This window comes from Chlorocebus sabaeus, chromosome 11 (genome assembly GCF_047675955.1).
Source record: "Chlorocebus sabaeus isolate Y175 chromosome 11, mChlSab1.0.hap1, whole genome shotgun sequence".
NCBI classification, from domain to species: Eukaryota; Metazoa; Chordata; class Mammalia; order Primates; family Cercopithecidae; genus Chlorocebus; species Chlorocebus sabaeus.
Genome location: NC_132914.1, coordinates 3,572,183 through 3,589,137, shown reverse-complemented (window position 1 = coordinate 3,589,137; position 16,955 = coordinate 3,572,183). Strand labels below are relative to the sequence as shown.

The 16,955-nt window shown below is 56.2% G+C and overlaps 1 protein-coding gene across 6 annotated transcripts in view; it reads right to left on the bottom strand.

Moving 5' to 3' along the window:
* Positions 1–6,512: 6,512 nt before the first annotated feature.
* Positions 6,513–16,955, bottom strand: part of TSPAN9 (tetraspanin 9) — a 209,812-nt gene continuing 199,369 nt past the window's right edge. For all 6 annotated transcript variants that reach the window (XM_007967258.3, XM_007967256.3, XM_007967257.3 and 3 more), the window contains 6 exons: positions 14,387–14,578; positions 13,935–14,009; positions 12,527–12,628; positions 11,701–11,832; positions 11,214–11,297; positions 6,513–10,004 (listed from right to left, as the gene is read on the bottom strand). In XM_007967258.3, coding sequence (XP_007965449.1) covers positions 9,933–10,004; positions 11,214–11,297; positions 11,701–11,832; positions 12,527–12,628; positions 13,935–14,009; positions 14,387–14,578 — 657 coding nt within the window. In that variant the 3' untranslated portion in view covers positions 6,513–9,932. The remainder of the gene's footprint in view (positions 10,005–11,213; positions 11,298–11,700; positions 11,833–12,526; positions 12,629–13,934; positions 14,010–14,386; positions 14,579–16,955) is intronic.

Below are 16,955 nucleotides of genomic sequence, written 5' to 3'. Positions count from 1 at the left end.
CTCTCACTGGAAACACACCCCCCTCCATAGCTGATCTCAGGGTAAGCCCAGCTTCACGTGCTAGGGGCATGATAATGAAAATAAAGGAATTCTATCTAGACTACCTCTGTTTATTTTTTTCCCTCCACTGCAAGGAAACCCCAGGCATCAGTTCACCAAGTGGATGGTGACATCCTGAAGCCACCATGTTAACTGTGGCTTCCCTGTGAGTAAACCCGCTGGCCACATTGCGTAGGGTCCTGCTTATCCTTCTGTCAGCTGTAGTCATGATTTGTTTGAATTGACCTCTCCCACTCACAAGTGTCATGAGCTCCTGGCTGTCAGCGAGAGGCAGGCTCAAACACATGTACTTGAATTGCGTTCCTCGTAAAGCTTTCTGCCTCTGGTCAGTCAATATCTTCACACCATTTACCAGGCGGCGCGACCAGCCTGTTAAGGAACCTGCAGTGAGACTGTGCCCACTTCACCACATGGCCCCCTGCCTGGCTGCAGCAGAGGAGAGTGTGGGGAGAGGTCACAAGCAACAGGGCCCCCCCTGACCAAGACACACACTCCTACTGCCACCTGGACCCCCAGACTACCTCACTCTACAATGACAGGGTTTCTCCACCTTGAACCAGCTGGTGTGTCCTCATCCCCAAATCCAGTGTTGGACACCTTTTCCTCAATGCAAAAAGAGGAATCTTTGCTGAGCCATCAGGCTGCCCAGCGCAGAGCTAAAAAGAAATATGCCTTCCCTTCTATGACATGGGACACTCATTCTCTCTCATTCACCCTTCTGTCTAGAAATCTTGCTTGAGGTGGGGTGGGGAGCCTGAAGAGTACCCGGGTAAGCTGGGCTCGAGGGATCCCCAGACAGAGGGGTGGTGGTGGCCTGGGAGGCAGCTGAGAATGGAACCACACGCCTGGTATGGTGTGAACACAACGCGGCCTGGCCACATGCTGTGTGAGCAGGTGGATCCACCTGAGGAGGTCCACTGGGGACCTACTTTGCACGAGAGCTCCAGCCCTGCCCTGCTCTGTGTCTTCAGGACCTCCTTGGCCAATGTTCAGTTGTTCACCGAACGGTCACAGCAGCAGCAGCTCTGTCTGGATGTTGAACAGGGGAAGGAAGCCAGCCCAGGGCACGCTCACGGTCATCTGTCCCATTGGACCTGGACATCTACTCACCTCCACCATCACTGAGAGTGTGTATGTGTGTGTGTACCAAGGAGGAACAGGTGCCCTCCCTGCTGCACGGCACTGTCAGTGGTTGGTGACTGCTGTCTCCACAGCCGTGGCATCTAAGGGCCTTGTCATCCGGGCGGCAGCGAGAAGCTGCTGTTGAAGCTATGCTGGCTGGCCTGTCAGCTGCCACTACTTCCCAGCAGGTACCGACGCCTCATGTGAGCCCTGACTGGGCTGCCACTGCTGCCTCAGGGTGCCTGCTGGGACCTGAGCTGGGGACCGTGGGGACCCTGGTTCTCACTCTCTCTCCACAACTGAAAAGAGTGAGGCTGCTGGTGGGGAGGCAAGGGCACAGGGGCCAACAGCCAATTTCTTCTTAAAAACAAACACGTGAGGCCAGGTGTGGTGGCTCATGCCTGTAAGCCCAGCACTTTGGGAGGCCAAGGCGGGCGGATCACTTGAGGTCAGCAGTTCAAGACCAGCCTGGCCAACATGGTGAAACCCCGTCTCTACTGAAAATACCAAAAATTAGCCGGGCATGATGGCGGGTGCCTGTAATCCCAGCTACTCAGGAGTCTAAGGCACAAGAATCGCTTGAACCCAGGAGGCCGAGGTTACAGTGAGCCAAGATCACGCCACTGGACTCCAGCCTGGGTGACAAAGTGAGACTGTATCCAAAAAAAAAAGCAAGAAGGCCCTACTTCTTTTTTCCTCCTGCTTCTGTCTCTGGTCAAACCCTATCTGGCAGTGCCCTGAGCAGGAAGGAGAGGACCTGTGGAACAGCCGGTGGGAGCCTGTGCATCGGACCAGGGGAAAGGAAGGAAACCTGCACTAAGGGCATAACAGAGCCAGCCAGACCCAAGAGGTTTATGTTCCCATGATGGGGGGAGGAACAACTTCCCTGGGACTTTTAAAATATTGAGAATAGCTCAGGAATCTCCAATCCTACTCTAGAGAACCCTGAGTTGGAGGCCAGAGGTCAAACCCAACATACTCTCTTGGAGGGGCCAACTGGTGAATAAGAAGGCTGAGTCCTTTCAGGAACTGGGGTCTCCTGCCAGAGAAAACAAATATATTCAGAATATGTAGACACTCCCCGACTTACGAAGGGGTCACGTCCCAAATAAACTCAACATAAGTTGAAAATACCATAGGTCAAAAATGCATTTAATACTCCTAACGGCCGGGCGCAGTGGCTCACGCCTGTAATCCCAGCACTTTGGGAGTCCGAGGCGGGCGGATCACGAGGTCAGGAGATCAAGACCATCCTGGCTAACACGGTGAAACCCCGTCTCTACTAAAAATACAAAAAATTAGCCGGGCGTGGTGGCGGCGCCTGTAGTCCCAGCTACTCGGGAGGCTGAGGCAGGAGAATGGCGGGAACCCGGGAGGCGGAGCTTGCAGTGAGCTGAGATCCCGCCCCTGCACTCCAGCCTGGGTGACAGAGCAAGACTCCGTCTCAAAAAAAAAAAAAAAAAAAAAAAAATTCCCCTAACCTACCGAACACCACAGCTTAACCTAGCCTAACTTAAATGTGCTCTGAACACTTGCGTTAGCCCACAGTGGGAAAACCATCTAACACAAAGGCCACTTTACGGCGGAGTGCTGAGTATCTCATGTCGTTTATTGAATGCTGTACTGAAAACGAAAACCAGAATGGTTCTGTGGATACTCAGGAAAGTGATAAGCATTTTTACTGAATCCCTGTCGCTTCCACACCATCATAAAGTCAAAAAATCATCAGCTGAACCATTATAAATTAGGGACCATCTGGATTCTGATTCCAGAAATTGAGTGGAGGAGTTGAGGTGGGATTAGGGAGGCAAAGGACAATGAGCTTCCTGAGGTCCTTCAATCAGAGCATGTGGGCTGCAGTTCGCCTCGACCACCAAGGCTAGCCTGGCCTTGCTCTGGACACTGCTCCAGGCTGTTCCAGAACTCAGTAACCAGAAGAAAAATCTCAGGACAACAGGTGCTAACCACAAGACCCGGCCACAGGCCACTGTGCAGCCTTCCTGTTCTAGTTCACCTCTCTCCTCTGCACACAGGGCCAAGGAAAACGAGGCAGTGCCCAGCTCTGCCCTAGCTGGCTCTCGGCTACCTGGTAGTCTCTGGGCTGCAAAGGAGAGGTTCCAGGGCATCAGCTTCAATCAGGAGGGCCTGGCTCCAGCGTGCCCTGTGGAGTGCTGTTACTCTTTGTGTTAGCTTTAGGAGATAACAGTCTATCTTACTGCTGTCATTAAACTCAGCAAAAATGAGATGGCTAAATCAATAGCCTACCAAGCTTTGCTGACGGCTTTAAGAAGGGACCATCGCAATGTCAATATTTTTGTGTCCAAAACGACATTTATTTAATCTGGCTTCCTTCTTGCTTCTGTGGAATATTGAGTGTTGCTGCTGAGCCAGCCCAGAGCAAAACAGAGGCATGGGGAAGCTTGTTCCCTGAGCTCCTGCGGGCAGCTCACTCTCCCTTCATACACCAACGTCCCTCTGCAGACCGCTCTCCTGTGTCCTCGGGCTGAAAGCTGCTCTTCCTTGGGGTCCTGCCTTTCATGTGGCAACCCAGGTTCAACCACTGTCTTGCCAAGCACCTATCCTGGTCCAGGATCAAGCTGGATGCCTCTACATACATGTCTCTATTTAATCCCCACAACAAATCTATGAAATAGGCATTATCCTCATTTGCAAATGACAAAACCAAGACAAGTTTTGAGGCTTAGAGACACCAAATGCAAACTGGGAATTTAACCCAGGTCCTCTGGCACCCACATCAGTGCTCTTTCCAGGCACACCGTGGTGCATCTCTGATGGTGAAAGTTTAAGCACAGTGACAGCCGATAAGACGGTTTTGGTCGGGAGGAACCTAGATCACGTTTATGGAAGCATTTTGCAAGCTGCGCAGCTCAATACAAACAAAGAGAGAGATTTAATTGCACCATGCTGATCCCTGCCATCTTCTGCACAGAAGCAATGAGCCCAGAAAATACATTCATCCATCCATTTGATGCAAACAATTAGTCATCTACATGTCTGGGTTGAGGGTGTCATGCTGGGCGGGTGGCAAGAATGCTCCTTTTCTTTGCATAAATCTAATTAACCAACAAGGCTCACAGATTCTCCTATGCGTCTCTCTCATCTCCTGGCTTCGTCTCCACCCCACTGCCCTTCCCTGAGGATCTCACCTAAATCATCGTCTCTCACCTAAATCACTGCAGCACCTGTGCCTAGTCCCCCGGTGGCCTCCCCTGTCCCTGACAACTCTCCACACTGCAGCCACAGCCAGCTTTCTAAAGGCTCCATCTGAGCCCATCACACCTGGGCTTGAAGCCTTTCCTCAGCTCCCATTGTTCTCAGCCTGAACTTCAAGCTCCTTGGCCTGGTCCTCCAGGTTGTGATCTGGTGGTCACCGCTGTCTCCGGACCTTCACCTTCACCCTCTGTGCTCCAGCTCTGTGGACCACGAGCGTCCACAGGACACATCTCCTGCCTCTCTTTGCCAGGTGAACGCCTCCACCTTCAGCTCTTAGCTTCGACATCACCTGCTCTGGAGACCTCTCTTCTCCGGGTTCAGCCAGTGACTGTCCCACAGGGCTTCCCAGTGCCCTGTAAACATTACTGCCACTACTTACTTGCAATCATACGCACTCTTCTGGGGTCCCCCACTAAATGGTCAGCTCTGTAAGTGCAGGGACTGGGTCTGTGTCGTCCACGACTGTGTTATAGGCGCCTGGCACGAGTGAGTATTCAGTAAGTCTTTGAGCAAACAGACATTTGCCTGTGCAAGCGCCAGCACTGGCCCCGTGGAAAGCTGGCAGGTCTCTGCCACCGCTCAGAAACCACCCTTTCTCCCTTGCCCTTTGCTGAGCACCAATGGAGAGGCAGTTCCACCACCACACACAAGAATGGGGGGGCAAAGGAGGGACCCCCAGAGTCATCTCAGTCACTCCCTAGACTAAGGAGCCCAGACCCAGCCCAGAGGCGCCAGCCTCGTCACTAAAAGTCCCCAGAAAAAGAAGATGCTCCTCTCCCGCAGACAGGGCAGCCAGAGCCGACAGTTAACAGAACAACCAGTGTGTTCCATTGCCCGGAAGCCCCAAAACACAGCACAGTGACCCAGTGGGCATCTCAACATCTGTGTCCACAGGCCTGGGGGCAGGAGCGAGAGTAAGAATGGGCAGAGACAGGGTGGCGTCCGCCCAAATTCGTATGAGTTGGTTTGTCCTCCGCAGACGATGGGGGATCACCTGCTCCTCGGCCATGATCAATCCTGACCCTACAGCCACAAAGTCTCTCTTGGTAAATATCCTGGGGAGGCTCTCAGGGACACCACTCCAGCTGGACCTTAGACAGAGGGTGGCTCAGACTCAGGGCACCGTCTCTGGAGACTCTGGGACATGGCGGCTGCCCGGAGGTTGATGCTTTGGGATAATTCTGTGTGGACCTGGCCACTCCCTTGAGAGGGAGGGAGATGGAGCTCCACGGGCAGAGGGGTTTCAAGATGCCCACCTCCAAACCTGCAACTGCTGTCACACCCCCATGCACACCCTCACGCCTGCCTCCACCCCAGGGACATGAGCACAGTGAGGACCAGGAAGGGGAGTTCTGAGCTTCTCATCTGCAACTTGTCACCTTGACTGACAGCCAAGGAAACCCCACACACCAGGACCCCAACCAAGGCCGCAGGAGACTTCGACAGCAGGAAGGCGGCAAGGTCAGTGGCCCAATCAGCAGCTCTTACCCGCTCATGGTTTTAACGGCCTTCCCTGCTGACCATCCTCATCCTGACTGTGTTCCTTCTTTGAGGCTGTCCCAGAGTCACCTGAAAGGGCCAAGGCACACTATGAGGTCCCCTCAGTCCTAGGAGACATCAAGGTCAAATGAACCCCGGGCACATCACAGGGACTGGGAAGAAGACCACTTCTGAAACTGACAGCCCCCACCCCCACAGGAAGCCCCTTCCCCTCCTGGAAGCTGCTAATGACTTATTCCATACCCCTCCCACCATACACTTAGGGGCCCGGCCACAGGACTGGCCATGTGTGATGGGTGTACGGAGACAGGACTATGGCCTCTCACGTAGAGGGCTCGGGCACTGGGACTGACCCCGATCCAGCCTGTTTCAAGGGGTGATGTGAGGATTCCTCAGGCACCCAGAGAGGAGTGAGACCCTCCCCGCGCCAGCAGATCTGTAACCTGGGCCCCAAAAGAGAGAGGAGGTCCCCGTGGGGTGTGTCTCGGGTGAACAGCAGGAGTGGTATCTGATCCATCTGGGTCCCTCACACCAACCACAACATACGTCACAGTTTTGACTGAGCGAACAAAACACACCACTGAGAGACAGCCTGCTGTGCTTTTGACACTTTATTGGTTTTTATTTAAAAACATGCTAAAAACATGGTGTTCCATAAAGCCAGGACCAGGATGAAGGAACGCACAGATACAGCATCGCAAGCAGAAAGTGCATCTGAAACCAACAAGCGTGCTCGCCCTGCTCTCCCTCCCGTGCTGCCCGGGGGCAGGTGGGCAAGGAGTGGGCAGGAAGCCCCCCAGGCCTCACCTCCTGAGTGCCCAATCAGGGCAGGGAGGCCAGGCCCCACCCTGGACTATTGCCTCACTGCAGTGGGGAGGAGGAAAGTGGGGGGCACGGAACACAAGGGCTGGCCGGACTCTGAGAAGCTGAGGGACAAAGAATGGACCTCAAACAGCTCGCACCCAGCTCCCATCCTATGCCACGTCCCTGCTAGTTAGCACCTCCACCGGTGGGTGGGCAGGGGCTGGAGAGGAGGGGACAGCCACTTCCATCCACCTGGACTGCTCTTTGGCCACCAAAGCCTGGAAAGATGGCCACCTAGTTCCAAGTCAAACCAGGACATCTGCAAGAGGGTCTGGGGCAGGGCCGCCCTTCCAGAGAGCCTGAGACGCAGGCCCACGCTGGAGGGAGAGGGGGTGACAAGGCGCAAGCTGGGGGAGGGGTGCAGGGGGAGACTTGCACCTTGACCCCTGCTACCACCACCCAAGGGCAGTTCGCAGCCTGTGCCCGCTCACCCCTGCTGCAAAATGGCTGCAGAGAAAGGCTGAGTCTGCAGCAGATGCCCCCTGAGTCCTCTACAAACCCTGAGGGACTTTCTGAGACAAGTGTGTAAATTGCTCACATCAGACCTGATAGAACTAACTCTGGCAGAGGGAGCTGTGAGTGAGGGAATTCTCTCCGGGGAATTCTGCCCCAGTGAGATCACAGTCAAGAGAAACTGAAGAGAGGCTGTGCCACCTTCACTGGCATCGCCGGGTGTGGCCCTCCGAGTGGAAGAGGCTTGGAGGAACACCCATTCCGTGCACAGAGGCTTCCGCCCAACGTAGACTCAGGCAAATAACAAAACAGCCAAGCGCAGAGTGAGTAAAGAAGGCAGCATGGGGACCTGTAGATGAGGCTCTGCAAACAGACGGATGAGGTGGGGGCTGGTGGGGGCACTGTGGCAAAGGCTCTGGGGCCAGAGGCCACCACTGAAGCACTCCAGCAACAGAAAAGATTTTCAGGGAGGTTGCACGTCTCCTAATGCACTCGGCTTTTGCTGTTGATATTAACAAAAATTAAAAATTGCATTGATAGGCACAAACCAACCCACCTACCCCACCCACAGCGAGAAACGCACGAGGCCCCGGGTCCCACCGTGCAACTGGAGCACTTGTGTGCCGAGTATCTCTCCACCAGGGTGTGTCTGCTCCAGAATCTGCACTCTGGGGGCTCCTGGGGAGGTGGCTGAAGCTCCTTACCAGGAAGCCAGGCCAGGGAACAAGGGAAGGGCAGCTTTGCTCAAACGTGGGCCTCCCTGGGTTCCATCGGCACCACCGCCCCTGCCTCAGGGAAGCAGTCTTTACCTTGCCCAACTCACAAGACCGCCCTCCTCTCAACTCCCACCCCCGCAAAACACGAGTCCTGATAATGCCAACAGTTCTATCCTCCTGGTCCCGACGTGTGTGTTACTTAAGGTGAACAGAGGAGTGACTGGTGCTGGGTGCCTGTGTCTCAGCTCTTGGAGCAGACAGACAGGTGGAGGCTGGGGAAGAGACCTGGCCCCAGTGGGAAACCAGGGTGACAAGACAAACTGTATAGGAAAGGCAGCCGCCCACCAAGGCCCCACCTGAGCAAGTGCACTAGATGCTGGCTAGTGGGTAAGGTCCCCATGCTCAGTCCCATGGATCCACCACCTTTTGGACTGCAAAACAGTAAGCCAGCCCAGCTGCAGTTTGGAGGGGCGCCCTGCTGCAGCTGAACCCCACTCCCCACCTCACTCCCCAGCCTGTTTCTCTCCTAGGCCCAGCTCTGCACATGCATGACTCCGGCTGCTTTCTTCCTGTGGCTCTGGTAACAAGAGCCAGTCCGAGCTCCCTTGGGTTTTCTGTATTTCTTCTCCTTGGGATCACAGACGACAGGATCGCCACCCAACCCACTGCTGATGTCCATGGCCCCAGGGAAGGCGGCGAAGATCTTGGGACCCAGGTGGACGTGATTCCCTCCTTCCCAGCAGGGCAACCCACAGCTGAGCAAGGCTGGTGGGGACGACCGTGGGTCCCCGCCCCCGTGGATCCCCTGCCACTGTCCCAGCACAGCAAAACCTAAGGACTGCTTCCCCTTCCAGAAGCAAGGGAGAAAGTGCGCAGCATCCGAACTAGAGAGGTATTTGTCTGACAGTTTCTAGCAGGAATGTCTGTGAAATAACTGGGGTGTGCAGAACCTGCTGTGGGAGCACCCACACGGGGTGGAAGGGGAAGCCTCCTGTGCCAGCAGAGAGCGGGAGGAAGGAAGAAAGAAAATACCAACAACTGCTCCTCAGCGAAAAGTCTAAGGACCCCTCTAGCTCTGCCACATTCCCGGCAAAGCGTTTCTCCAGCACCGTGGGGACCCCTGCCCTGGCCTTTCCAGCTCCATTAGTCAGCACACGCCACCTCCTGTGCAGGGGCGCCTCCAGCCTGCTTCATGCTCACCCACCTCTCCCAGGCTCCCATCCACCGCCCCTCCTTCCCACACGTTCTGAGGGCGCAGGCACGCCCCATCCGAGAGCCTCCCGGGCGTCGCACGGTGGTCTGTCCTGATTGAGACTGGACAGATGTCCTCTCTTCCCACCCATCCCTCACCCTCAGGGAAAAAAATTCAAACCATTAAAGAAATCAACACAGTAAAAAGTTACAAATCAGAAATCTAACCCTAAACTTATCTGAGAGATAATATTCCTGAATAATCGTAGAGTAAAATAAAATAAAAAAAGTTACATTGTAAGGTATAAAAAGCCTGGGCGAGATGCTCCAGGGGCCTTGCCCAGAGGCTGGCAGACCCCCGCCCCACCAAGTGCCTCATGGTGGCCATGGACGTAGCAGCCCCCGCTGGGGCGGTATCTCCACGGGGCGGGCACTCCGCTCCCCACCCCACGTGGGGACAAAGTGTCAGTGTGAGGAAGGGCAGGGGCAGAAGCCCATCAGTGCTGGGGGTTCCTCCTGAGTGCACCCCAGCCCACCCTGTCGTCTTTGGCAAATACGCATATGCAGATGCAGGAATCCAGGTGCCCCGAGCCCCAGGTCTCCGTGTGCCTCCTCCTCGCTGGCACTCTACCCACTGAGAAGTCCGAGGCTGAGGCAGGGTAGGAGGGTAGGGCAGGCCGAGGTGGGTGGGTGCAGGGGTCACATCTGGAGAGTGCAGGCAGGCGACACAAAGCTCAATCTTCTCCCCTCCACGGGGCAGCAGGGCGGGGCGGGCACTCCCGGCCAGCCGGCTCATGCGTCGTACTTCTTACCAGTCCGGTGGATGTGCTGGAAAAGGGTCATGGAGAAGGCCATGCCCAGGATCTGAAAGACACGGGGAGGGGCCTGAGGCAGGAGCTGCAGCAGCCTGGACCTGACCTCAGCCCCTAGAGGCCTGGGATGTCACAGGACACCTCGAGCAAGCAGGGATGGCCACGGGTGTGCCAGGAAAGTGCTAGTGGCATGAAGAAATGAAGAAAACCGTGAACAGAGGTCACACACAGGTGAACGCTGGCTCAGCCTCGTGGGGCTGTGAGACCAGAAGCCACCAAACCTCTGCAGGACGCACACGCATGCCCACTCAGAGGGGTGCTGCGGGCACGGGATGCACGGAGGACCTGGCCCTAAGTGGGGGCTCACAGGCGCCAAGGTGGGGAGTGGGAGGTGGCAGGGATCGTTCAGGACTCAGGCCAGCCGGGCACAGTGGCACCTTAGGAGGCCAAGGTGGGAGGATGGCTTGAGATCAGCCTGGGCAACAGAGGGAGGCCCCATCTCTATTTTTTAAAAAAAGTTTTCAATCATTCAGGTATGGTGGTGTATACGCCTGTAGTCCCAGCGGCTTGAGAGGCTGAAGTGGGATGACTGCTTGAGCCCAGGAGTTTGTGGCTGCAGCGAGCTATAAGGGCGCCACTGCACTCCAACCTGAGCAACAAAGTGAGACACTGTCACTTAAAAAAAGAAAAAAAAAGGACTCCTGCCAAGCCCCTCCTGTCTGCTTGTAGAATACATGGTGCAATGTCTTGGCAGCAACAGGGCTGTCTCACCAATGATGTGTGCTCAGGACGATGTCACTACTTGTTTGTGTCCCTCCCCTCCCGGATCTCAAAGGAGCTGGGGACCCAGACAAGTGCAGGAGGCAGAAGGAAGCCCGCTGTGGTCTCACGGTCACCACAGATAGTGTGCCGTGTGCACAGGCTGTAAAGACGGTGACGAGGGGACACCGTGTGTGCCTTGCATGGCTCTCTGGGCTCAAGGTTCGGGCAGAACTGGGGGAACCCACGGGGGGTGACTCCAGCTTCAATATCCCAGCCTAGGCCTGGCCACAGGCAGCCCTGAGCACCACTGTCAGTGCTGAGGTGCTCTCAGGTCAGAGCTCAGAGAAAACGGTGGCAGGCACAGCTGCCAAGCTTGAAAAGCTGTGATGAACTCCAGACCCTCCGCCATGAACCAACACTGCTTTCACTTCTCTGTGCTTCCTTCCCTCTGCGCTGAGGCCAGCAGGGTGGGCGAGGCTGCTGGGGACGCCCCTCTTACCTGCATGATGAGGATGCACATCCCCACCGTGCCCAGCACGTGCTTATTGTCATCGAACCACATCTTCACCTTCTCATAGCAGCCCTGGGGAGCGAGGCCCACGACATTAGGGTCCCAGCCCACCATGCGCTCCCTGCAGCCCGGCCCCCACCTCACTCTCTCCTTCCACCTCGCCTTGCTCTTACCTCCCAGCCCTCCCTGGCCTCAGCCCTGTCCCCCTCCCTTGGTGCAGCCTCCACCCCACCTGCAAGGCCAGCTGCACAGCCTCAGACCCCATTCAACCCCTCACCCTCTGACTCTCCCAACTGTGGGTCAGCCCCACCCCCCATTTTCCATCTGCCTTTCGGCTTTATTTTGTGAGCCCCTACCCCACCCCACATTCAGCCAACCTCTCAGTGTCCTGGGCCCAGCCCCCGCTATAGGTCTCCTCGTGCCAGGACATCCACACATGGGCTCCTGGACCCACGCGGCCCATCCCCAGCCTCACCGTTCTCCACAAAGGCGTGGTGGCGTTGCGCCCGCAGCCCTGGGAGTTCTCCATGCAGCAGCGGTCGGGAACCGTGTTCTCCCCCAGCACCGGGTACCAGTCTGTGTAGTCAGTGACGCCACAGCATCGCATCTGGCCGGCAGGAATGGAAGCGGTGGTCAGACATGCCATGGCCTGCCCCTTCCTCCCCAGGGCCTTCCCTTGCCCAGGCCAACTCCAGCCCCCCAAAAAGTGGCCACCCTGGAGTTAAGGGAGGAGACAAAGGGCTTGCTTCTCGTCCCTTCTTTGGGCTTCAGCCGGGCCCACTGGGGAAGCGAGTGAGTGCTCCCTCCTGGAGAACAGAGTGGGAGAAGGCAATGCAGCCCACCGTCGGGCTGGGCACCTCCCCACCAGCACCTCTGCTCCTTCTGTGAACCGTCCCAAGCTGACTGCCACTCAAGCCCCTGCCGGCCCCTCGCCAGGGCTTAAAATGGGTGCATCTGGAAGTATGGACTTATTTTCCTCTTACAGCCAGGGCCTCCTCACCTAAGCCAAGCCCCATCATGGAGGCAAATCATTGCTAAAATAAATTCAGTCATTCATCCCAAAGCTCAGCCACAGCTCTCTTAGGCCTGCCCCTACCTGTGTCCCCATCCCTCCTGGCTGCACCCTGCTGTACCACGTCTGACTCGGCAGTTCAGGCAAATGCCCCGGTGGGTACCACCCCACTCCCGGCTAAAATCCAGAAAGCACAGGTGCCGGGTCAGGTCACCTGGGAAGGCAGCTACAAGTGCCGGCTGCCACCCGTCCTCCCTGCCTGGCCCCGCCAGTGTGGCCCAGCCCGTACCTCAGCCTGGATGATGTTCCAGGCGTTCTTCAGCCCCACATTGTTCTCCGTGTGGTACAGCAGTAGGCCTTCCTTCAGGTCCTTCTTAGCGTTCTCATTCACCTGCCAGGTGGAGGGACACAGCGAGATGGTCAGGATCAGGACGCAGCTTATCTCTCCAGCCCACCTCAGGTCACCCAGGATGGTGGGTGACAGATGAGGAGTGAGGAAGGCAGGGGAGGCAGCTGGTCTGGAAGGCCCTGCCCACTGGGGTGGGGGGCTCTGCTGGCCCAACAGAGGTGCGGGGGTAGGCGCACACTCCCAGCTTCAGAATACAGCAGGCCTTGGTGCACCCACCGCCTCCTGCCAGAGCTAAATTCAGGGCCAGGGCTGTAACACACAGAGGCAAAAACACCAAATGCCTCCACTCTCCCATCCCAGGACCAGCCACACACACAGGTCACTCTGCCACCCTCGCCCCCCACTACACAGCTTCCCCACAGACTGCCCCCCTCAAAACACACCCTGGGAACTAAGGGAGGAAGACAGGTCATGTGACCTTGCGCCTCCCTCACCGCTGTTCTACCTGATATTGAATAGCTGTATCTACTCATGGTGCTGTTGTGAGAACTAAGGGAAACAATTCTCATAAAAGGGCCAAGAACAGGGCTGGCACAGACAAATCTCTGGACATTGTTCTTTCTTCCCTTTCTCAAGTGCAAAACTAAAAAATTATTCTTTCTCATCCTAACGATGTCTCTAACTTTCGGTGTGGCTCAGGCAGCTACTTCAAGAACTGCTCCTTACACAGTTCTGGAGCACATGGTACCAAAGGGCCTGCCACGCCCCAAGAGACTGAAATCCTGGCCAACTTCACTGGTGACTGCAAACTGCCCAGCCTGGCGAGGTTATAGGGGGCCACCCACCATCCTCCTGAACCCAGGAGCAGCGCCCGTCCTCAAGGGCTCTAGTGCAGGAAACAGAGCCTCCCTGTGCTGTCAGTCCTGCTCAGCCAGCTTCGTCCAGAGAGTTCCTCCTTGTTTCTCATGGGTTGCTCTCAAATCACCCAGCCCAACCACCTGAGGAGGTGTGAATCCCTTCTCCAAGTAGCTTAATTCCTTCCAGTGACAGGGAGCTCGCCAGCGCCAGAGGCAGCCCACTGCCATCTCTGGTCATGCAGAGGATTCCACTTCCTGGGACTATACAACTCCCCCATCCTCCAAATTTGCCCGCCCCTTGCTCCCCCCATCAAAACCTTCCAACTGGCCTTTCCTCGGTAGCTTTCCCAACCCATGGTTCCGTCTTCCTTTCTGCACAGGTGCTGCTTGCCAGCACTCTTCCTCTGGCCAGGGAAGGGCCCCTGGCCTGCTTGGCCCAACCCTAAGGGCAGTGACATTCCATATGCCCCCTCCCATCTGGCAAGGCTTACCTTGTCCATGTAGACAAAGAAGAGGATGAGTAAGATCAGCTCTGCTAGGAGGATGACCAACAAGACGATGAAAAACTGCAAAGGAAAGGGCCAGGCATGGGTAGGTGGCAATGGGCAGGGTTGAGGACAAGGAGGGCGTGGAAGGCAGGGACAGGGGGCGCCTAGGTGGGGCTTCCCAGGTCTGGGAGAGGCCAGCTCCTCCTGAGGAAACCCAGATAGCTAGGACAGGGGCATAATAAAGGAGCTGACTAATCTGGGAGTAGGAGGGACTAGGGGTATGCATAACCAATCATGATGAGGAGGGGTGTGATCAAGCCTAGAACATTCTAGAGGCAGTTTCCCTGGGCTCAGGTTGGACACCAGGTGGCTAGTGTTCCAGGTCTTGCCTGTCCCGGGGTACAAGTGCAAGGAGATCAGGATTTGGAGGGACTGGGGATTCGGACATAACTTACGCTGAGCAGGAGGCACTTGTTCTCCTTGATGGCCCCCAGGCAGCCGAGGAAGCCCGTCACCATAACAATGGTGCCTATGGCGATGACCAGGTTGGCTGCAGACAACGAAGGGAAGCTGGGGGAGAAGGTGGCAAAGTTGCCTTGGGACACGGAGAGCCAGATGCCCACTCCAAGCAGCCCACAGCCACAGAGCTGGAGAGGAAGGAAAGCCCATTAGCCTGGCACTGCTCTCACACTCGTCCACGGACCTGGGAACCCTGCAGGCCCCCACCCCACGCTCTGAGACACAGACAAAGTCAGAACCGACAAGGTGGGAACAGGACTACCGTCGGGCATGGCCGCAGACCCAAAGCATGTCGGCTGAGTGATCCAGACGGTCCCCTAGCCTCTCTGTGCCTCAGTCTCCCCATATGACAACGGAGACTGTGCCAGCTTCACGAGCCTCCCAGGTCACTCTGAGGATGGATTAAACCACACAGAGGCAGAAGTGCATGACAAATACATGGAAGGTACTGGGCACATGTGAGCGGTTAGGTTACTCTGTGTGATAGAGAAGAGGCCCCAGTGTCCAAGACAGAGGCCTGGTGAGAGGGGAGAACTGGGGTCAGGGAAAGCAAGAAAGACTTCATCTCCGGAGGTGGGAAGGGACCCTCGGAGTCGGGTTTCTTGGAGCCAGAACTTCCCACGACTGGGTCCTGTTACTCTGACCTGAAGGGCCATTTGTCCACTGGAGTCTGAAGAACAACTTCCCACAGATGGAGAAAGGAGGCAGTCACCAGCTGGCTGCGGGCCTGGCCAGTGTGTGGGACATGGGAGTCCATGGCTGCCTTCACCATCCACCTATAAGCCAGCCTCTGGCATGATCGGCCCCAAAACCGAAAAGTAACTCTCCCCAACAGCACCCCCGGGGCTGCCAGCGCCACCGGCTCCACCTGGGGAAGCTTCCATTTCACTGGCCACAAATCTCCACATCTGCCTGATTTTATGCTCGATCTAGCGGGCACTCCCCCACTCCCTCCGCCAGCTCAGGGGAAGTTTGCTGAGTCTAAGGAACCAATCAATCAGTCAAATAGTAGTTATTGAGTGCCTACAGCATGCAGTGTGCCATGTCAGAAAAGCTACAACCACTTTAGAGACCTGTTTTCCCGGGGTCTCTGTTCTGGCTGGATGGGAGCTATAAAAGTGCAACATTTACACTCCCAGGTGGGATGGACTGGTGCCCAGTCAACGGTACGGGCGTTCAGAGGAGGCGATCACTGTCGCAGTCACGGAAGCCAGTTGAAGGAGGCAGTCCCTAAAGGGTGGGTGGACTTGGGGCAGACGAAGGACGAGAACATTCCATGCCGGGTGAACGTGCAGGGGTAAGGGCTTGGGAGTCACAGACCCGAACAGGACTCCCGGCTCTAGCTTATCCTGGCGGTGTGAGCTTGCAAACCTCTCGTATGCAGAGTGAGAATATCATCCCCTTCCTTTTAGACTGTTGTAAGAATTAGAATGGAATAAGCTACAAGATGTGCGTGGCCAGCTCCGGGCACTGCTTGCTGGAAAGGCACTTCCCTGGCAGTTGTTCTGTGCCAGGGCCTGTGCTGACTATGCTGAATCCAGGAATCAGCCCAGCCCCTGCTCTCAAGCTGCTCTGGCTCCTGGGAGGAAACAGAGGCTCGGGGCTGAGACAAGGCAACCCGCAATTAGGCAGGGTAGTGATGCCCACGGGAAGGCGAGGGGAGGGGACAGATGCTTCCCTGAGGAAGGGCATCTCCTTCGCTTATTCCTCCACAAACCCAACACCTGCGTGTTCAGCGCCAGGCCCTGTTCTCCGAGCTGGGGAGACAGTGGTACCCCTCACTGGCAAAGACCCTGCCTTCACGAAGAGTAGATTCTTACAGGAGACACTGACCTTAGGTAAGCAACAAATGACACAACTTCAGCTGCTGACATGTGCCACGAAGAAAAATAAGGCTATGTAAAGAGCCAGAAAATAACTGGGGAGGGTGTGGGCAGGGAAGGTGTCTTGGAAGAGGTGGTGTTTAAGCAAAAACCCAAATAAACACGGGGAGGGAGTAACATAACTATCTGGTGGAAGAACATTCCAGAGGGAACAGCAGGTGCAAAAGCCCCGCAGTGGGAAGGAGCCTGGCCAGCCAAGGAGGAGCACGCTGGCCGTGTGCTACAACACTGAGTGAGGTGACACGTGGTAGGAGACAAGGCAGGCGGGGTGGCCGGGGGCCAGGCCAGCTGGGACCTCGTAGGTAAAGGAAACGTGCAGGTGTCCTCAGTGTGACGGGAAGGCCCCGGAGCTGGAGACTGACAAGACCTCACTGAGGTTTTCCGCAGATCACTCTAGCTGCTGTTTGGAGAAGTGACCGTGGGACGGCCTGAGGGAGGCCAGGAGAGCAACTGGGAGGCTACTGGGAGGCGGGAGCTGGGAACTCATACCAGGAGGCTACGGAGGAGCGGTGAGAAATGGGCCAATGTGAGACGTTTTGAAGGTGGCATTGACAGGCCTTGCTGGGCTTTGAAGAATGAGCAGGATTTTGATAAATGGGGAACCAGAAAGGTGGTCCACACA